Here is a 21,402-nt window from a genome sequence, read left to right on the forward strand (position 1 = left end):
CACGTGCACGCAGGATTCAGTGTGGTTACGTACACGTGCACGCAGGCTTCAGTGTGGTTACTTACATGTGCACACAGGCTTCAGTGTGGTTACGTACACGTGCACGTAGGCTTCAGTGTGGTTACGTACACGTGAACACAGGATTCAGTGTGGTTACGTACACGTGCACGCAGGATTCAGTGTGGTTACTTACATGTGCACACAGGCTTCAGTGTGGTTACGTACACGTGCACGCAGGCTTCAGTGTGGTTACGTACACGTGCACGCAGGATTCAGTGTGGTTACTTACATGTGCACACAGGCTTCAGTGTGGTTACTTACATGTGCACGCAGGATTCAGTGTGGTTACATACACGTGCACGCAGGATTCAGTGTGGTTACATATACATGCGCACAGGATTCCTGCACATTACGTACAGTGACAGGGTTAGGCAGCGTGTGGTGTGTTGGTTGGAATAAAGACTGCATTTTTGTTTCAACAAGTTCAGTTTGGAAGTAGTTTTAATTGCATTTAGTATTAGGTTCTGACGTTTGCAGTTGTTTTTAAATACACACAATATCATCAGTTCAGTTAAAATCTTATCTTGTTTCAATTGTGTACTACTGTATTATACTTCAAGTATATATATATATCAGACAGAAGTTTTATTCAGTGGCCACCTTGACATTTCTCTCCAGCCTCCAGTAGGTGGCACAAACGTACCACTGCTAACTCCTATTACACCTCCCTTTCTGAGCTGAAGAAAACTACACTAATTGGCATATTATTGTTTTCCTATTTACCCCCCATTGTCCATACCTTTATTTTTTAACAGAACCACACTGCAAACAGGATAACAGTGTATATTTTAACTAAACTATAGAAGGATGGGGTAGACTGCCTAAACCTCCTGCAGAGTGTGGGGATTATTCTGCCCCTGAATAACTCACTCAGTGTTATCTAAATGTACCTGTTATTATGTCACAAAGTCCACCATGTGCTGTGGTGGATGTCTCTCTCTCTGGATGGATATCGCTTCAGGAAGGAGCATCAGATGGATCTTTGCTGACCACCGTTCCTGAAGTGTCCTCTGCGGTCTTGGCTTCTTGATCAGAAGTTCCAGTCGGAGCAGTAGGAGTTAGAATCACAAGAACATAAGAACATAAGAAAGTTTACAAAGGAGAGGAGGTCAGTCAGCCCATCTTGCTCGTTTGGTTGTTAGTAGCTTATTGATCCCAAAATCTCATCAAGCAGCTTCTTGAAGGATCCCAGGGTGTCAGCTTCAACAACATTACTGGGGAGTTGGTTCCAGACCCTCACAATTATCTGTGTAAGAAAGTGCCTCCTATATTCTGTTCTGAATGCCCCTTTATCTAATCTCCATTTGTGACCCCTGGTCCTTGTTTCTTTTTTCAGGTCAAAAAAGTCCCCTGGGTTAACATTGTCTATACCTTTTAGGATTTTGAATGCTTGAATCAGATCACCGCGTAGTCTTCTTTGTTCAAGACTGAATAGATTCAATTCTTTTAGCCTGTCTGCATACGACATGCCTTTTAAACCCGGGATAATTCTGGTTGCTCTTCTTTGCACTCTTTCTAGAGCAGCAATATCCTTTTCGTAATGAGGTGACCAGAACTGAACACAATATTCTAGGTGAGGTCTTACTAATGCATTGTAAAGTTTTAACATTACTTCCCTTGATTTAAATTCAACACTTTTCACAATATATCCGAGCATCTTGTTGGCCTTTTTTATAGCTTCCCCACATTGTCTAGAGGAAGACATTTCCGAGTCAACATAAACTCATAGGTCCTTTTCATAGATTCCTTCTTCAATTTCAGTATATCCCATATGATATTTATAATGCACATTTTTATTTCCTGCGTGCAGTACCTTACACTTCTCTCTATTAAATATCATTTGCCATGTGTCTGCCCAGTTCTGAATGCTGTCTAGATCATTTTGAATGACCTTTGCTGCTGCAACAGTGTTTGCCACTCCTCCTATTTTTGTGTCGTCTGCAAATTTAACAAGTTTGCTTACTATACCAGAATCTAAATCATTAATGTAGATTAGGAATAGCAGAGGCCTAATACTGATCCCTGTGGTACACCACTGGTTACCTCGCTCCATTTTGAGGTTTCTCCTCTAATCAGTACTTTCTGTTTTCTACATGTTAACCACTCCCTAATCCATGTGCATGCATTTCCTTGAATCCCTACTGCGTTCAGTTTGAGAATTAATCTTTTATGCGGGACGTTGTCAAAAGCTTTCTGGAAATCTAAATAAACCATGTCGTATGCTTTGCAGATATCCATTTTCAATGTTGCATCCTCAAAAAAATCAAGCAGGTTAGTTAGACATGATCTCCCTTTCCTAAAACCATGCTGACTGTCTCCCAGGATATTGTTACCATATAGGTAATTTCCCATTTTGGATCTTATTACAGTTTCCATAAGTTTGCATATAATCGAAGTCAGGCTTATTGGTCTGTAGTTACCTGGTTCGGTTTTGTCTCCCTTTTTGTGGATCGGTATTACGTTTGCTATTTTCCAGTCTGTCGGTACAACCCCTGTGTCAAGAAACTGTTGCATGATCTTGGTTAGCGGTTTGTAAATAACTTCTTTCAGTACTATTGGGAGGATCTCATCCAGCCCAGGGGAATTGTTTATTAAAAGAGCTCCTAGTCCCTTTAACACTTCTGCCTCTGTTATGCTAAAGTTATTTAAAACTGCATAGGAACAGGTCGACATGTGGGGCATGTTGTCCATATCCTCCTTTGTAAAAACTTGTGAAAATAAATAATTTAATATATTTGCTATTTTTTTCTCTTCGTCTGTGATTTTGCCATTTGTATCGCTTAGACATTTAACCTCCTCTTTGAATGTTCTCTTGCTGTTATAATATTGGAAAAACATTTTGGAATTGGTTTTAGCCCCCTTAGCAATGTTCATTTCTATCTCTCTCCTGGACTTTCTAACTTCCTTTTTGACTTGCGTTTGCAGTTCCAAGTACTCTTTCTGTGTATGATGGGAATCAGTTCATTCAGAGCAGATTTACCAGGGAGCTGATTGTTCAAACTCCTATTAGTAACCCTGCAGACTCACAGGTGAGACGTATTGATGCTGTGATGAGATTCAGTTCATTCACAGCAGATTTACCAGGGGGCTCGTTTCTCAACCTCCTGCACCTACCTGCTCATTTCAATAACACACCTGAACAATATTATACAGAAGAATTATTGCAGTGCCACTGGCTGTCTGCATTGCGATGGAAGATCATTTAGGAAGGGGATACCTGTTGGAGAAACATACACTTTACGAGAAACTATAGTTTACAAAATTAACTGAGTTTTAGATTTAGTTAGTCAGTTGGTTAGACAATTTTGAGTTTAATATTAATTGCTGGAGGAGGAAGGACAGATGGCAAGGGGAAAGCTTTAAAATGCATCATATGGCAATTTAAAGGAGATCCCGTGTTTTCTCAGAGATAACATTCTGGGGCTAAAACCTTCAAAAGAATTACAATTCCTTCCTTACATTCTGGTTTCCTGTGGAGGCTTTGATGTTCACTTAAGGAAACGAGAGCACCCCCAGCTGCACTACTCTATCTAATAAAATATCTTTGTTGAAATCTGCAACAGAGTTCGGAATCACAATTATTTCTACTCATGGATGTATAAACAGAAGTCAGACAACAAACTTTAACTTTCTGAATTCTACAACAGCTGGAACACTGCGATCCCATTCTACCAGCCTCACCCCATTGTAGCTGCCCTATACTTGTGCTGCCATTGCCCCTTTGTATAACACAGAACCGTTATTGCCACTGTAGTGCCACTGTCTGCATTACCTTTGAAGATCATTTGGGAAGGGTGAAGTTAAGGTACTGTAGGACTCATGCCATTGTAGCTGCCCTGCACTACCATTGCCCCTCAGTAATATACAGACATTGTGACAGTGTAGTGCACCAGTCTGTCTGCCTGCATTGCACATTATTTGATAAACAGAAGCAAACATGGTCATTATTAATAAACACACAGTCCTCAAGCATTCTCATATAAAGTTCTTTGTTTAGTTTTAGTGTGTGACGTTCAAAGTGCCTCGATGCGGCTCATCACTGTGAGTGCCAGAGCCAAGGGCATCGACTCCTCTTAACAAACTGCAGAGTCCAGCTAACTACTGCAGACTAGAAGCCTCTGTCCCTGCGGGCCTGTCCAGCGGGGTTCTGACCCAGAGTCACTCCGATTGCATAGAGAGAGAGCGGCAAGACTCAACCGCTCGTTATTGCAAAGTGTGTGTGTGTGTCTGTAAGAATCTGTGTGTCAGTGTGTGTCTCTGTGTGTGTATTTGTGTCTGTGTGTCAGTGTGTGTTTCAGTGGTTGTGTGTGCATCTGTGTGTCCATGTACCAGTGTGTGTTTCAGTGGTTGTGTGTGTATCTGTGTGTGTGTGTGTCTGTGCATTTGTGTGTATGTGTGTGTCTCGTTTGTATCTGTGTGTCTCAGTATGTTTCTCAGTGTGTGTGTCTCTGTGTGTTTCTCAGTGTGTGTGTCTCTGTGTGTTTCTCAGTCTGTGTCTCATTGTGTCTCAGTTTCTTGGATTGTGATTGGCTCTGATCTCATGAAGTTCAGCAGCAGTCTCAGGGTCAGGCCTGGTCAGCACTGCTTCTTATTCTTCTCCTCCTCCTCCTCCTCCTCCTCCTCCTCCTCCTCCTCCTCCTCCTCCTCCGCTTGCTGGGTCAGTCAGGTACTGTCAATACGGACTGGAGGTCAGAGTTCACAGATTACACGCCTGCGATGATGGCTCAGCAGACAGGAAGTGAGGTCAGAAGAATGCACGCGCGATTTTCAGCCCCTTGGATTTGATTCGCGGGAAGGTGGCACTCAGGTCCGAGCTCACTGGTCGAACCTGGGGCGAGGCCATGCCCTTCTTGCGCAACAGGAAGTCCACGCTTGATGATGTCATCGCATAGAAAACATTTCCTGTACTGGGTATCGTCAATTCTGGTGAGAGGGGGAGGGAAGGGGGAAGAGAGATAGGAAGGGAGAGAGGGGAGAGAGGGGGGCAGAGAGAGAGAGAGAGAGAGAAGAGGGGAGGAAAGGAAGAAAAGATGTATTAAAACAACAGAGACAGCAGTCATTTTCATTGTATTCATTTGAAATAAAAGTAAAACTGAAACTAAACTTTGGAAGAATGCAGTAAACCAAGGAACTCTGCTGTCGTGTCAAACTGAACAGGATTGCTGACCGGTTCATGGATGCACTCTGGGGTACCAGCTGTACTGGGGGTGGGGGGGGGTCGAAGGTCGGAGGGCTCACCTTTCCCCTCGGGCAGCATCTGGACTAGTTCATACTGGGATGCTTTACTGGGATCCTGGTTGTGCTTCTCCAAGGCTTTACTGATCACTGTGGGGGCCTTGTCATTACTGGAGACCTGGGGGCAACAAACAAGAAGAATTAGAATAACAACAACAATAATACATGATCCCTCTCTTCTCCTCACTCCTCCCCTCTCTTCTCTTCTCCCCCTCTCCCCTCACTCCTCCCCCTCTCCCATCTCTCTTCTTTCTTCCCCCTCCCCTCTCATCTCCTTTTTCCTCCCCTATCCCTTCCCCTCTCCTCTGCTCCCCCTCTCTGCCCTCCCCTCCCCTCTCCCCAATCCCTCCCCTCTCCTCTCCTCTCCTCACTCCTCCCCTATCCCTCCCCTCCTCTCCTCCCCTCTCATCTCCTGTCTTCTCCTCACTCCACCCCTATCCCTCTCTCTTCTCACTCCTTCCTTATCCCTCCCCTGCCCTCTCCTCTCCTCTCCTTACTCCTCCCCTATCCCTCCCCTCTCCTCTGCTCCCCCTCTCTGCCCTCCCCTCCCCTCTCCCCAATCCCTCCCCTCTCCTCTCCTCACTCCTCCCCTATCCCTCCCCTCCTCTCCTCCCCTCTCATCTCCTGTCTTCTCCTCACTCCACCCCTATCCCTCTCTCTTCTCACTCCTTCCTTATCCCTCCCCTGCCCTCTCCTCTCCTCTCCTTACTCCTCCCCTATCCCTCCCCCTCTCCTCTGCTCCCCCTCTCTGCCCTCCCCTCCCCTCTCCCCAATCCCTCCCTTCTCCTCTCCTCTCCTCACTCCACCCCTATCCCTCTCTCTCTCTCTCTCTCTCTCTCTCTCTCTCTCTCTCTCTCTCTCTCTCTCTCTCTCTCCTAGTGACTCCAGGATTCTGGAAGAGGGGGCGGAGGGGGGGCAGAAAGATGGGCTTGGGAGAGGGATTGTTTTTTTTTTAAAAGGATAAGGGGAGGGAGACCCATAGAAGATACATTAAGAAGCTGTATGAAAGGACTGGAGGAGTATTTTTTGCTGCAGAAGGTTTTCATGAATTTGTGTTGAATTGTAAACCCCTCTCTCACCAGTATGCTCCGGTACATGTTCCCATCCTCCAGGCCCATCTCCACTCTGATGATGCGCATGTCTGACTCTGCTTTCACAGCGCCAGGAGGCGGGGCCGAGCCACAGGAGGCGGAGCGACGGTGTGACTTCACAAAGCCCAGAGGAGGAGTCAGAGTAGAGGGTGGGGATGAGGGGGTGTGGTTAGAACCAGGGGCGTTGGCTACAGCATCAAGACAGGAAACTGAGGGAGATTTCATGTGCTGAGAGGAGAGAGGAGATCAGATTATATTATATAGATACACGGGTACTAATAGAATCATATCAAATTGATGTACTACAGAAGAACCTCAGAGTTACGCACACCTTGGGAAGGGAGGCTGTTCGTAAGTCTAAAATGTCCCTAACTCTGAAAATGAGTTTGCAATGGTTTTAATAAATGTGCACACCTGCTATCTACACCCTCGATCTGGAGAATAATACAGGGGTAATAAGCAGAGCGCTCTCTTGTGGCACACCGTATGTTAGCAGTTATAGAATGGTCTGTTAGGAGCGAGCAGTTTCTTAATAGCAGGCAAGACACCGCTGTGTATTAAAACAGTTGCTTTAAACAAGTTTTAAAAAAAAATGTAATTACTACCACTGTATTTGTGTGATGAAGTTACTGACTCTTTTGATTTAACATCTTGAGGCGCGGGTCAGATTCGTCAAGTTATAAATAGTCAGTGTTTCCTTTTCCAATACAAGGATCATAATCATAATCATAATCAGTTTTAAAAAGCCAAAATGACAACAAAAACATTACTTATGTGTTGGTCATACAATCATTTTGCAGCCACCGCACTGATAATGCAGGTCGTCCGTTTTGGCCCTCCAGCGAGGCAGCTCTGAGCTCGACTCGCTGCTGTTAGGAAGCGCTGGAGGCTGCTCATCGTTCAATAGGAAACGCCCCCTAACGCTCTGGAGCGCTCTGCTCAGTGAACGCACTCCAGGATACAGCACAGCAATGCAATACTCATTGTTATGGTTCTAAACTCCATTCCGTGCCAGTCCAGGTTTTTACTCCAAGCAGGTTCTAATGTAGTTCATTGAAGCTGCTAAGACAGGGGTGGGCAATCCTGGTCCTGGAGGGCCGGTGTCCCTCCTGGCTTTTGTTCCAACTGTGCTCTAAATTACTTAATTGTACTGATTATTACCAATTATTGGTCTAATTAAGTAATTTAGAGCACAGTTGGAACAAAAGCCAGGAGGGACACCGGCCCTCCAGGACCAGGATTGCCCACCCCTGTGCTAAGAGGTAATTAACTCATTGAGGACCTGGTTGAAATAAAGACCAGGACTGGACTTCATCTCGAGGGCCAGGTTTGAGTACCACTGTTCTAAAGCCTATAAAACAGCACTCTACATGGAAAAGGCTACATTGACGTTACCATTGAGATCGCAACAGTAGCAAAAACACAGATTTAAACATCCAGGAAAACCTGGGATAACGTAGTGTGTGTTTGAACTGAAACGTTCCTCGTAAATGTGCCTGTACTTGCTTTGAAATCTGCTGCACCTTTGTCTGCCTCTAATCAAGTTGCACTCTTTGTATGACAGACCCCCCCTGACACAGTAAAGAGTGCGAGAGAAGCAAACACACTCTCAACTTGATTAGAGGGAGCCGCCCAACACTTAGAAACACACATTTTAAAAGTTTCCCAAAGTGAAAGCATGGCAAAGTGAAAGCATGGTAACGCACAGGGAAGCATGGCAAAGCACAGAGAAGCATGGAAAAGCATATCAAAAAACATGTTACACAATGGTAAGCTGTGATAAATGCACAGTATAACACAGTTACCTTGGTGATTCTGGACAGCAAGGGGTTAACTGGCTTCAGCTGGCTGTCCGATCCCTCGAGATACTCGGACCACCCTTCACCTGCGCCCTGCGGGGACCCCAGCTTGTCCCAGGCCTTGAACCCTCCTGCCCCAGCCGGACTAGCGATGGAGGAGAGGAGGCTACCAACACAGAGAGAGAGGGTTAGAGAGAGAGGAGAGGAGGCTACCAACACAGAGAGAGAGGGTTAGTGAGAGAGGAGAGGAGGCTACCAGCACAGAGAGAGAGGACTAATGAGAGAGGAGAGGAGGCTACCAACACAGAGAGAGAGGGCTAATGAGAGAGGAGAGGAGGCTACCAACACAGAGAGAGAGGGTTAATGAGGAGAGGAGAGGAGGCTACCAACACAGAGAGAGAGGGCTAATGAGAGAGGAGAGGAGGCTACCAACACAGAGAGAGAGGACTAATGAGAGAGGAGAGGAGGCTACCAACACAGAGAGAGGGCTACCAACACACAGAGAGAGGACTAGTGGGAGAGGAGAGAGGGCTACCAACACAGAGAGACAATCACTGTGTTACACAGTGCAGTGTGTGATGGTCAGGCTGGTCTCACACACACACACACACACACTCAATGTTAGTATTATCATGCTAGTCTCACATACACACACACACACACTCAGTGTTAGTATTATCATGCTAGTCTCACACACACACACACACACACACACACACACACACACACACACACACACACACACAGTCACACTCAGTATTCTCGTTGTATTTTAGTTTCTCTCACTCAGTGCAGTGTGTGATGATCACGGTTGGTTTCACAGTCCTGGTGGGAGTGGTTAGTTCCCCAGGAGGCTCGATTTCACAGGAGAGCCGGTAGCTGTCAACAAAAACACAAGAACATAGGGGAGGTTGAGTGAATCAGAAATCAACCAATCACACACTCACAATCACATTAACGACACAATCACAGCAACAAGACAAGCACAGCAACAAGACATAATCACAGCAAAAAGACACTCACAATCACAACATGACACTTGCAATCACAGCAATGAGACACTCGCAATCACAACATGACACTCGCAATCACAGCATCAAGACACAATCACAGCAATGAGACACAATCACAGCAACGAGACACAATCACAGCAACGAGACACAATCACAGCAATGAGACACAATCACAGCAACGAGACACAATCACAGCAATGAGACACAATCAGCAACAAGACACTCAATCACAGTAACAATACACAATCACAGCAACAAGACAATCACAATCACAGCAACAAGACAATCACAATCACAGCAACAAGACACTCACAATCACAGCAACAAGACACAATCACAGCAACGAGACAATCACAATCACAGCAACGAGACACAATCACAGCAACAAGACACTCACAATCACAACAACAAGACACAATCACAGCAACGAGACAATCACAATCACAGCAACAAGACACAATCACAGCAACGAGACAATCACAATCACAGCAACGAGACACAATCACAGCAAAAAGACACAATCACAGCAAAAAGACACAATCACAGCAAAAAGACACAATCACAGCAACGAGACACAATCACAGCAACAAGACACAATCACAGCAATCAAGTGTATGGTGCAGTGTGGAGCTGTACTGTGTGTGTATGGTGCAGTGTGGAGCTGTACTGTGTGTATGGTGCAGTGTGGAGCTGTACTGTGTGCGTGTGGTGCAGTGTGGAGCTGTACTGTGTGTGTATGGTGTTGTATGGTGCAGTGTGGAGCTGGTTGCAGCAGTGTTGTACAGTGTTACCTCTCTGCCTCACTCAGTCTGGGCAGGCTGCTGTACCAGTGCATGAAGCTCTCATCAGTCTGGAAGGTGCTGTTTTTGCAGGATGACTGAAGCAGGCGGATCTGAGCGATGATCTCAAACTCCTGAAACACACAGATTCCACTTGAACTGAACGGATCTAACAATGTGAATTTCAGGTAGGTTCCCCTATAACAGTTTAGCGCAGTCATTCTGCACAGTAAATGCTGTGTCTGAATTTTAAAGATAATGTAGGTTTTTAAGTCCAGCGATCCCTTTTTGGTAGAATAATACAGCAACTTTATTGCAGAAATATCATTACAGAACCTTCTGTCTATGCTTTACCACACCTCTCTGTGCTTCACCATACCTCTCTGTGCTTTATTACACTTTGTGCTGAACTGTCCTTACCAAGTATTCATGGGCAAGAGGTTCTTTAGATATACACTGCCCGTTCAGTTAATTAGGACCTGTCCCTAATATTGGATTCCACTTCCCTGATCACAGCTTGACGTGGCCCAGACTGCACAAGAGATTCAAGCTCATCCCAGACTGCACAAGAGATTCAAGCTCATCCCAGACTGCACAAGAGATTCAAGCTCATCCCAGACTGCACAAGAGATTCAAGCTCATCTCAGTCTGCACAAGGTGCTGGGAGGTGTTTCGAAGGATCCGTTCACTCAGTAATGTTTCAGTCGCTGCAGAGAGGCAGGCACACGATTCAAGCTCATCCAAGAGATGCTCGTCAGATTGAGATCACTGTGGGGGCTGCGGAGTGTCTCTGTCTCATTGAGATCACTGTGGGGCTGCACAGTCTCTCTGTCTCATTGAGATCACTGTGGGGGCTGCAGAGTCTCTCTGTCTCATTGAGATCACTGTGGGGCTGCTGAGTCTCTCTGTCTCTTTGAGATCACTGTGGGGCTGCACAGTCTCTCTGTCTCATTGAGATCACTGTGGGGGCTGCAGAGTCTCTCTGTCTCATTGAGATCACTGTGGGGCTGCTGAGTCTCTCTGTCTCTTTGAGATCACTGTGGGGCTGCACAGTCTCTCTGTCTCATTGAGATCACTGTGGGGCTGCACAGTCTCTCTGTCTCATTGAAATCACTGTGGGGCTGCAGAGTCTCTCTGTCTCATTGAGATCATTGTGGGGGCTGTGGCGTCTCTCTGTCTCAGTGAGATCACTGTGGGGCTGCTGAGTCTCTCTGTCTCTTTGAGATCACTGTGGGGCTGCACAGTCTCTCTGTCTCATTGAGATCACTGTGGGGCTGCACAGTCTCTCTGTCTCATTGAAATCACTGTGGGGCTGCAGAGTCTCTCTGTCTCATTGAGATCACTGTGGGGCTGCAGAGTCTCTCTGTCTCATTGAGATCACTGTGGGGCTGCTGAGTCTCTCTGTCTCTTTGAGATCACTGTGGGGCTGCACAGTCTCTCTGTCTCATTGAGATCACTGTGGGGCTGCACAGTCTCTCTGTCTCATTGAGATCACTGTGGGGCTGCAGAGTCTCTCTGTCTCATTGAGATCACTGTGGGGCTGCACAGTCTCTCTGTCTCATTGAAATCACTGTGGGGCTGCAGAGTCTCTCTGTCTAATTGAGATCATTGTGGGGGCTGTGGCATCTCTCTGTCTCATTGAGATCACTGTGGGGCTGCACAGTCTCTCTGTCTCATTGAAATCACTGTGGGGCTGCAGAGTCTCTCTGTCTCTTTGAGATCACTGTGGGGCTGCACAGTCTCTCTGTCTCATTGAGATCACTGTGGGGCTGCACAGTCTCTCTGTCTCATTGAGATCACTGTGGGGCTGCAGAGTCTCTCTGTCTCATTGAGATCACTGTGGGGCTGCACAGTCTCTCTGTCTCATTGAAATCACTGTGGGGCTGCAGAGTCTCTCTGTCTCATTGAGATCACTGTGGGGCTGCAGAGTCTCTCTGTCTCATTGAGATCACTGTGGGGCTGCACAGTCTCTCTGTCTCATTGAGATCACTGTGGGGCTGCGGAGTCTCTCTGTCTCATTGAGATCATTGTGGGGGCTGTGGCATCTCTCTGTCTCATTGAGATCATTGTGGGACTGCTGAGTCTCTCTGTCTCATTGAGATCACTGTGGGGCTGCAGAGTCTCTCTGTCATTGAGATCACTGTGGGGCTGCAGAGTCTCTCTGTCTCATTGAGATCACTGTGGGGCTGCAGAGTCTCTCTGTCTCATTGAGATCACTGTGGGGCTGCACAGTCTCTCTGTCTCATTGAAATCACTGTGGGGCTGCAGAGTCTCTCTGTCTCATTGAGATCATTGTGGGGGCTGTGGCGTCTCTCTGTCTCATTGAGATCACTGTGGGGCTGCTGAGTCTCTCTGTCTCATTGAGATCACTGTGGGGCTGCAGAGTCTCTCTGTCATTGAGATCACTGTGGGGCTGCGGAGTCTCTCTGTCTCATTGAGATCACTGTGGGGCTGCAGAGTCTCTCTGTCTCATTGAGATCACTGTGGGGCTGCACAGTCTCTCTGTCTCATTGAGATCACTGTGGGACTGCTGAGTCTCTCTGTCTCATTGAGATCACTGTGGGGCTGCAGAGTCTCTGTCTCATTGAGATCACTGTGGGGCTGCACAGTCTCTCTGTCTCATTGAGATCACTGTGGGACTGCAGAGTCTCTCTGTCTCATTGAGATCACTGTGGGACTGCAGAGTCTCTCTGTCTCATTGAGATCACTGTGGGGGCTGCAGAGTCTCTCTGTCATTGAGATCACTGTGGGGCTGCGGAGTCTCTCTGTCTCATTGAGATCACTGTGGGGCTGCAGAGTCTCTCTGTCTCATTGAGATCACTGTGGGGCTGCACAGTCTCTCTGTCTCATTGAGATCACTGTGGGACTGCTGAGTCTCTCTGTCTCATTGAGATCACTGTGGGGCTGCAGAGTCTCTGTCTCATTGAGATCACTGTGTGGCTGCACAGTCTCTCTGTCTCATTGAGATCACTGTGGGACTGCTGAGTCTCTCTGTCTCATTGAGATCACTGTGGGGCTGCAGAGTCTCTGTCTCATTGAGATCACTGTGGGGCTGCACAGTCTCTCTGTCTCATTGAGATCACTGTGGGACTGCAGCGTCTCTCTGTCTCATTGAGATCACTGTGGGGGCTGCAGAGTCTCTCTGTCTCATTGAGATCACTGTGGGGGCTGCGGAGTCTCTCTGTCTCTTTGAGATCACTGTGGGGCTGTGGAGTCTCTGTTTCATTGAGATCACTGTGGAGCTGCACAGTCTCTCTGTCTCATTGAGATCACTGTGGGACTGCAGCGTCTCTCTGTCTCATTGAGATCACTGTGGGGCTGCACAGTCTCTCTGTCTCATTGAGATCACTGTGGGGCTGCACAGTCTCTCTGTCTCATTGAGATCACTGTGGAGCTGCGGAGTGTCTCTGTCTCATTGAGATCACTGTGGGGCTGCGGAGTGTCTCTGTCTCATTGAGATCACTGTGGGGGCTTGTGGCAAAGTGCCCCGCCCCTGTGTGCATTTGTGTGTTCTGTGTATGTATGTTGCGTGCGTATGTTAATGTTGGTGTATAGATTGGTACACGGGATATAAACGGGTCTGTGTTTCACGTGTGTTTAAAGTGTATAATTATATTTAGGCACGAGGATGGCACATCACTTCACGTGCAGATAAAATGTGTATAATGTGTGGCACGGGGTTGCACGTAATGAATTCACGTGCTGGGATTCAAGTGAGTAATTAATTAGTAATTGAATCCCAGCACAACAGTATATATAGATGCACAGTTTCACTCAGTCGGGGTTGGTGTTCGGTGAGTGGAGAACGGGATTGGAGACGGAGGTAAAGATAATAATAATAATAGTAATAGTTAAATCTGCTCACCGTGTTTTGTCTGTCTAGTCCGTTTTTGTTTGTCCTTTTATTTTGGCTACAAGTGCCGTGTCCTGTGTTTTGTTGTTTCAAACCTTTTATTTTCTGGCTGTTTATTAAATGCTGAACGCGATCACGCGCTCAGCCTAACCAAAATCCAAGTCTCTGTGTTTGTATTCCTTCCTGCTTCTGGTCTGACGCCACCCACTCTGGCCGTCTTTGTGACACGTGGTGTCAGAAGTGGGATAGCCGCGCCTCCAAGCGTCAGACCAGGAGGGGTTTTGTTTAAAAAAAAAAAAAAAAAAAAAAAAAAAAAAAAAAAAGGATTACAAATATTGTTTTTGGGGGAAAAAAAAAAAAGAAAAAAAAGAGAGTCAATGGCAGAAGACGCCATCAAACTGCGGGGCTGGTTCCTGGAGAATGCTGGGCTGGAGGCCCAGTCTCTGCCCATAGTCGTCCAGGCCCTGTGGATGATGGACTGTGAGAGATGGGAGGCATATCAGGAGGAACACACCCCAAACACCTTGGAGGAAGGTGTGGAGTTTGTCCTCGGCTACCTGGAGGCAACCATAAATGGAACAGCAGCCCAGGTAGCAGGACCACCAGCAGAGGAGTACCTGCTGTCCCCATCTCCACCAGCAGAGGGTGAGTACCTGCTGTCCCCATCTCCACCAGCAGAGGGTGAGTACCTGCTGTCCCCATCTCCACCAGCAGAGGGTGAGTACCTGCTGTCCCCATCTCCACCAGCAGAGGGTGAGTACCTGCTGTCCCCATCTCCACCAGCAGAGGGTGAATGCCTGCTGGTTTTGCCTCCACAGCCCAAATGGGAGGAGCCTGAGCATCCACAGCCCAAATGGGAGGAGCCCAAGCGGAAGGAGCCCGAATGTCCTACGCCTGAGTGGGAGGAGCCCGAACGTCCTACGCCTGAGTGGGAGGAGCCCGAACGTCCTACGCCTGAGTGGGAGGAGCCCGAACGTCCTACGCCTGAGTGGGAGGAGCCCGAACGTCCTACGCCTGAGTGGGAGGAGCCCGAACGTCCTACGCCTGAGTGGGGGGAGCCCGAACGTCCACAGCCCAACAGGGAGGAGTCGGGGCGTCCACAGCCCAACAGGGAGGAGTCGGGGCGTCCACAGCCCAACAGGGAGGAGTCGGGGCGTCCACAGCCCAACAGGGAGGAGTCGGGGCGTCCACAGCCCAAAGGGAGGCAAGTCGGGGCTTCCACAGCCCTGGGACCCAAGCCACCAGCAGAGGGAAAATGCCTGCTGGTTCAGCCCCAGGAGCCAGAAGGGGAGGAGTTACAGGCTCAACCCCCTGAAAATTTTTGGGGGGGAGAAGGGCAGGATGCTGGTGTCCCCCAGCAGCCTCTCGCTATGCTGCTGAAGGCAGCACGGCGTGCACATGCCCAGCCGCCACAACAGAGGGAGCCAGCACCGCCAGGAGCAGAGGAGCTGGAGCTGCCTCTGCCTCCACCACCTCCAGGAGCAGAGGAGCAGGAGCTGCCTCTGCCTCCACCACCTCCAGGAGCAGAGGAGCAGGAGCTGCCTCTGCCTCCGCCACCACCACCGCAAGGAGCAGAGGAGCAGGAGCTGCCTCTGCCTCCGCCACCACCACCGCAAGGAGCAGAGGAGCAGGAGCTGCCTCTGCCTCCGCCACCACCACCGCAAGGAGCAGAGGAGCTGGAGCTGCCTCTGCCTCCGCCACCACCACCGCAAGGAGCAGAGGAGCAGGAGCTGCCTCTGCCTCCGCCACCACCACCGCAAGGAGCAGAGGAGCAGGAGCTGCCTCTGCCTCCGCCACCACCACCGCAAGGAGCAGAGGAGCTGGAGCTGCCTCTGCCACCACCACCGCAAGGAGCAGAGGAGCAGGAGCTGCCTCTGCCTCCGCCACCACCACCGCAAGGAGCAGAGGAGCAGGAGCTGCCTCTGCCTCCGCCACCACCACCGCAAGGAGCAGAGGAGCTGGAGCTGCCTCCGCCACCACCACCGCCAGGAGCAGAGGAGCTGGAGCTGCCTCTGCCTCCGCCACCGCCTGGAGCAGAGGAGCTGGAGCTGCCTCTGCTGCCCGTACCTCCGCAGGGAGTACGGTGGCCGGAGCCCCAGAAAGGGGAGCTGCCGGCCACGAAGAAGGGGGATGAGGTCTGGAGACCACTTTCCCCAGCAGCAGTTTCGCTGCAGGAGTTCTTGTGGTCGGAGCCCCACAGGAGGGAGCTGCCGGCTATGAAGAAGGGGGAGGTCGGGGGACCACCTGCCCCCGCAGCTTTTTCGCTGCAGGACGGGACCAACAGGCTGTCAGCCGTGCCACTACCGGCAGGGGTGCTGACAGCATGGCCAGCCATGGGCCCACTGGAGCCTCCCTTCCCAGCCCGAGACTTTGTCCTGGACTGCTGGATTTTTAAGGGGGGAGGTGGCCGTTGAGGCCATGTGTGCTGCGCACAAGGGGGGGTATATGTGGCAAAGTGCCCCGCCCCTGTGTGCATTTGTGTGTTCTGTGTATGTATGTTGCGTGCGTATGTTAATGTTGGTGTATAGATTGGTACACGGGATATAAACGGGTCTGTGTTTCACGTGTGTTTAAAGTGTATAATTATATTTAGGCACGAGGATGGCACATCACTTCACGTGCAGATAAAATGTGTATAATGTGTGGCACGGGGTTGCACGTAATGAATTCACGTGCTGGGATTCAAGTGAGTAATTAATTAGTAATTGAATCCCAGCACAACAGTATATATAGATGCACAGTTTCACTCAGTCGGGGTTGGTGTTCGGTGAGTGGAGAACGGGATTGGAGACGGAGGTAAAGATAATAATAATAATAGTAATAGTTAAATCTGCTCACCGTGTTTTGTCTGTCTAGTCCGTTTTTGTTTGTCCTTTTATTTTGGCTACAAGTGCCGTGTCCTGTGTTTTGTTGTTTCAAACCTTTTATTTTCTGGCTGTTTATTAAATGCTGAACGCGATCACGCGCTCAGCCTAACCAAAATCCAAGTCTCTGTGTTTGTATTCCTTCCTGCTTCTGGTCTGACGCCACCCACTCTGGCCGTCTTTGTGACAGGGCTGCAGTCTCTCTGTCTCATTGAGATCACTGTGGGGCTGCAGAGTCTCTCTGTCATTGAGATCACTGTGGGGCTGCAGAGTCTCTCTGTCTCATTGAGATCATTGTGGGACTGCAGAGTCTCTCTGTCTCATTGAGATCATTGTGGGGCTGCACAGTCTCTCTGTCTCATTGAGATCACTGTGGGGCTGCAGAGTCTCTCTGTCTCATTGAGATCACTGTGGGACTGCAGAGTCTCTCTGTCTCATTGAGATCACTGTGGGGCTGCACAGTCTCTCTGTCTCATTGAGATCATTGTGGGGGCTGTGGCATCTCTCTGTCTCAGTGAGATCACTGTGGGGCTGCAGAGTCTCTCTGTCATTGAGATCACTGTGGGGCTGCACAGTCTCTCTGTCTCATTGAGATCACTGTGGGACTGCTGAGTCTCTCTGTCTCATTGAGATCACTGTGGGGCTGCAGAGTCTCTCTGTCTCATTGAGATCACTGTGGGGCTGCACAGTCTCTCTGTCTCATTGAGATCACTGTGGGACTGCAGAGTCTCTCTGTCTCATTGAGATCACTGTGGGGGCTGCGGAGTCTCTCTATCATTGAGATCACTGTGGGGCTGCAGAGTCTCTCTGTCTCATTGAGATCACTGTGGGACTGCAGAGTCTCTCTGTCTCATTGAGATCACTGTGGGGCTGCACAGTCTCTCTGTCTCATTGAGATCATTGTGGGGGCTGTGGCATCTCTCTGTCTCATTGAGATCACTGTGGGGCTGCAGTCTCTCTGTCTCGCTCCTCTAACTTCATGATTCTGGCTCAGTGTCTTCCTGAAAGTAGCCTGGAGGGTTGTTGCTAGTAATCTATTCACTCACCTTCCAGAGTAAATCAAGGGACCCAGGGTATACGAGGAGAACACACCCAGACAGACAGGTCCTAATAAAGTGGCCAGGCAGTGTGTATGTAAAAGAGCACTACAGTCCTGTCAACAGGGACATGCAGCTCTTATACATTCCATCAGCAACACTGATGAGCCAATCATGTGAGGAATGAAAGACAAGTGTAAGCTACACCATTATGAAAGTTCACCACAGTAAATTTGCAGTAATTTAGAATTTTCCCCGCCATGTTTTTCTCATGGTTATACTGTGCATTTACAATAATACATTTACATAATATGCCATACTTCTCTGTGCTTTACACTTGCTTGTCTGTGCTGTACCATGCTTTTTCTGTGCTTTATTACACTTTGCTGTGCTTTTACTGAGGGACACTTTTATAAGGGTCATGTGGCATGTGTGTTAGTATGAGTTGCAATGATCCAAAATGAAAAAGTCACCTTTCTGCGCTTGTCGAAGTTGATGTAGCCGTTCTGAAAGAGAGCACACAAACTGTGAAATCAGGAACACGGAACACAGTCACAGAAAACAAGCTCAAGTTATTGAGCAACTTAAATACCAAAGACATCTCATGGATTGGGCTCACAGAAAGATAAACTCAGGAGCAGCAGTAAGGTCAGCTCTGGTTACTACTGTGACCTAACCACGACCCAACCCCAACCCTAACCCTTACCCCAACCCCAACACTAACCCTTACCCCAACCTCAACTACAACTCCAACACCAACCCAAACCCCAACTGCAGTCCCAACCACAACCCCAACTCCAACCCCAACCCTTACCCCAACGATAAATCTTACCCCAACCCCAAACCTAAGGCTAACCCTTACCAAAACCCCAACGCTAACCCTTATCCAAACCCCAACCCCAACCCCAACACTAACCCTTACCTCAACCCCAACCCCAACGCTAACCCCAACCACAAAGCTAACCCTTACCCCAACCCCAACACTAACCCCAAACCCAACCTCAACTTCAACCCCAACATTAACCCTTACCCCAACCCCAACCCTTACCCCAACCCCAACGCTAACCCTTACCCCAACCCCAAACCCCAACCTCAACTGCAACCCCAACCCCAACCCCAACTCCAACTCCGACCCCGACCGCCCCTCTTGTAAATAGTGTTTATTTGTGTGTTTATTTTGAATTCACCTATTTTGTACTGGTGCTCGTTTCCTTCATTCACATTCTGCAATAGAAATGTGTTTAACTCCACAGCTACACCAGCATCAGTATTCTCTGTATCTCCATGTATAAATGTGTTTAATTGCACAGCTACACCAGCATCAGTATTCTCTGTATCTCCATGTATAAATGTGTTTAATTGCACAGCTACACCAGCATCAGTATTCTCTGTATCTCCATGTATAAATGTGTTTAACTCCACAGCTACACCAGCATCAGTATTCTCTGTATCTCCATGTATAAATGTGTTTAATTGCACAGCTACACCAGCATCAGTATTCTCTGTATCTCCATGTATAAATGTGTTTAATTGCACAGCTACACCAGCATCAGTATTCTCTGTATCTCCATGTATAAATGTGTTTAATTGCACAGCTACACCAGCATCAGTATTCTCTGTATCTCCATGTATAAATGTGTTTAATTGCACAGCTACACCAGCATCAGTATTCTCTGTATCTCCATGTATAAATGTGTTTAATTGCACAGCTACACCAGCATCAGTATTCTCTGTATCTCCATGTATAAATGTGTTTAATTGCACAGCTACACCAGCATCAGTATTCTCTGTATCTCCATGTATAAATGTGTTTAATTCCACAGCTACACCAGCATCAGTATTATATTTATCGTCATGTTTAAATGTGTTAAATGTATTACTTTATAAATGTTCCCAGTAAAGAGTTAATGTTGAGCTTTAATGATCTGTTAATGTTCCTGTGAAAGCAGCTGGTCAGGCTGAATTGCTTAACTGATTGTTAATTGAGCCTGTCCCTCCTGTATTGAAGCCTGGCCCTTTGCGTTGCAGTTAGTTCTGTTTTGGACTCCATGGAGAGGCTGGCTGCCTGTGTGCTCTCTCCTGCTCTGCTACAGAGAGCTATTATGTTAGAAGCCATGTTCAGTCAGGCCTGGTTACCACTGTGACCTAACCACGACCCCAACGCCTAACAATAACGTTCCTGGGACACTCGAGCAGCTCCTATACACTGTCGTGTGCACTGGGGGAGGTCTGGACGCCAACCTCATTTTCTGTGCCAGTCGTCACATCCTGGAGACTTTTTGAAAGCGTGTTTCAGGGGGAGGGGGGAAGGTTGTTAATGTTTCCATTCTGGTGTACCTGAAGCAGAGTGCAGACATGATTCTGAGAGCTCTAGTGAGACACAGAGGTGCTTTAAACTTCTTAAAAAACTCCCAGGGTGTGACAACTGACACTGAAAACGATGCAAAGAAGAAGATGAAGACGCTTGTGAAGACTGGAATGTTTCAGACCTGTAGTGAGCTCCCCTTTAAAAGCACTGTCTCCTCCCACACCCTCCCCGCTGACCCTCACTCCCCAAACCGTCACCCCCTCTCACTCCTCCCCTCATCATCCCCCCCTGACCCTCACTCCCATCCTCTCACTCCTCCCCGCATCATCCCCCCCGGCCCTCACTCCCATCCTCTCACTCCTCCCCTCATCATCCCCCCTGGCCCTCACTCCCATCCTCTCACTCCTCCCCTCATCATCCCCCCTGGCCCTCACTCCCATCCTCTCACTCCTCCCCGCATCATCCCCCCTGGCCCTCACTCCCATCCTCTCACTCCTCCTCTCATCACCCCCCCTGGTCCTCACTCCCATCCTCTCACTCCTCCCCGCATCATCCCCCCTGGCCCTCACTCCCATCCTCTCACTCCTCCCGCATCATCCCCCCTGGCCCTCACTCCCATCTTCTCACTCCTCCCCGCATCATCCCCCCTGGCCCTCACTCCCATCCTCTCACTCCTCCCCTCATCATCCCCCCCTGGTCCTCACTCCCATCCTCTCACTCCTCCCCTCATCATCCCCCCCTGACCCTCACTCCCATCCTCTCACTCCTCCCCTCATCATCCCCCCTGGCCCTCACTCCCATCCTCTCACTCCTCCCCTCATCATCCCCCCCGGCTCTCACTCCCATTCACTCACTCCCCCCCTCATCATCCCCCCCTGACCCTCACTCCCATCCTCTCACTCCTCCCCTCATCATCCCCCCCTGGTCCTCACTCCCATCCTCTCACTCCTCCCCTCATCATCCCCCCCTGACCCTCACTCCCATCCTGTCACTCCTCCCCTCATCATCCCCCCCTGACCCTCACTCCCATCCTCTCACTCCTCCCCTCATCATCCCCCCCTGACCCTCACTCCCATCCTCTCACTCCTCCCCTCATCATCCCCCCCTGGTCCTCACTCCCATCCTCTCACTCCTCCCCTCATCATCCCCCCCGGCCCTCACTCCCATCCTCTCACTCCTCCCCTCATCATCCCCCCTGGCCCTCACTCCCATCCTCTCACTCCTCCCCGCATCATCCCCCCCGGCCCTCACTCCCATTCTCTCACTCCCCCCCTCATCATCCCCCCCTGACCCTCACTCCCATCCTCTCACTCCTCCCCTCATCATCTCCCCTGGTCCTCACTCCCATCCTCTCACTCCTCCC

General features: G+C 49.1%; 1 protein-coding gene across 3 annotated transcripts in view; it reads right to left on the bottom strand.

Annotated features, from left to right (window-relative positions):
* Positions 1-3,338: 3,338 nt before the first annotated feature.
* Positions 3,339-21,402, bottom strand: part of LOC117962680 (ral guanine nucleotide dissociation stimulator-like 2) — a 44,914-nt gene continuing 26,850 nt past the window's right edge. For all 3 annotated transcript variants that reach the window (XM_059010723.1, XM_059010722.1, XM_059010724.1), the window contains 7 exons: positions 18,205-18,237; positions 9,990-10,111; positions 8,972-9,064; positions 8,192-8,351; positions 6,375-6,614; positions 5,299-5,413; positions 3,339-4,983 (listed from right to left, as the gene is read on the bottom strand). In XM_059010723.1, coding sequence (XP_058866706.1) covers positions 4,805-4,983; positions 5,299-5,413; positions 6,375-6,614; positions 8,192-8,351; positions 8,972-9,064; positions 9,990-10,111; positions 18,205-18,237 — 942 coding nt within the window. In that variant the 3' untranslated portion in view covers positions 3,339-4,804. The remainder of the gene's footprint in view (positions 4,984-5,298; positions 5,414-6,374; positions 6,615-8,191; positions 8,352-8,971; positions 9,065-9,989; positions 10,112-18,204; positions 18,238-21,402) is intronic.

The sequence above is a fragment of the Acipenser ruthenus genome, chromosome 41 (genome assembly GCF_902713425.1).
Source record: "Acipenser ruthenus chromosome 41, fAciRut3.2 maternal haplotype, whole genome shotgun sequence".
Classification (NCBI taxonomy): domain Eukaryota; kingdom Metazoa; phylum Chordata; class Actinopteri; order Acipenseriformes; family Acipenseridae; genus Acipenser; species Acipenser ruthenus.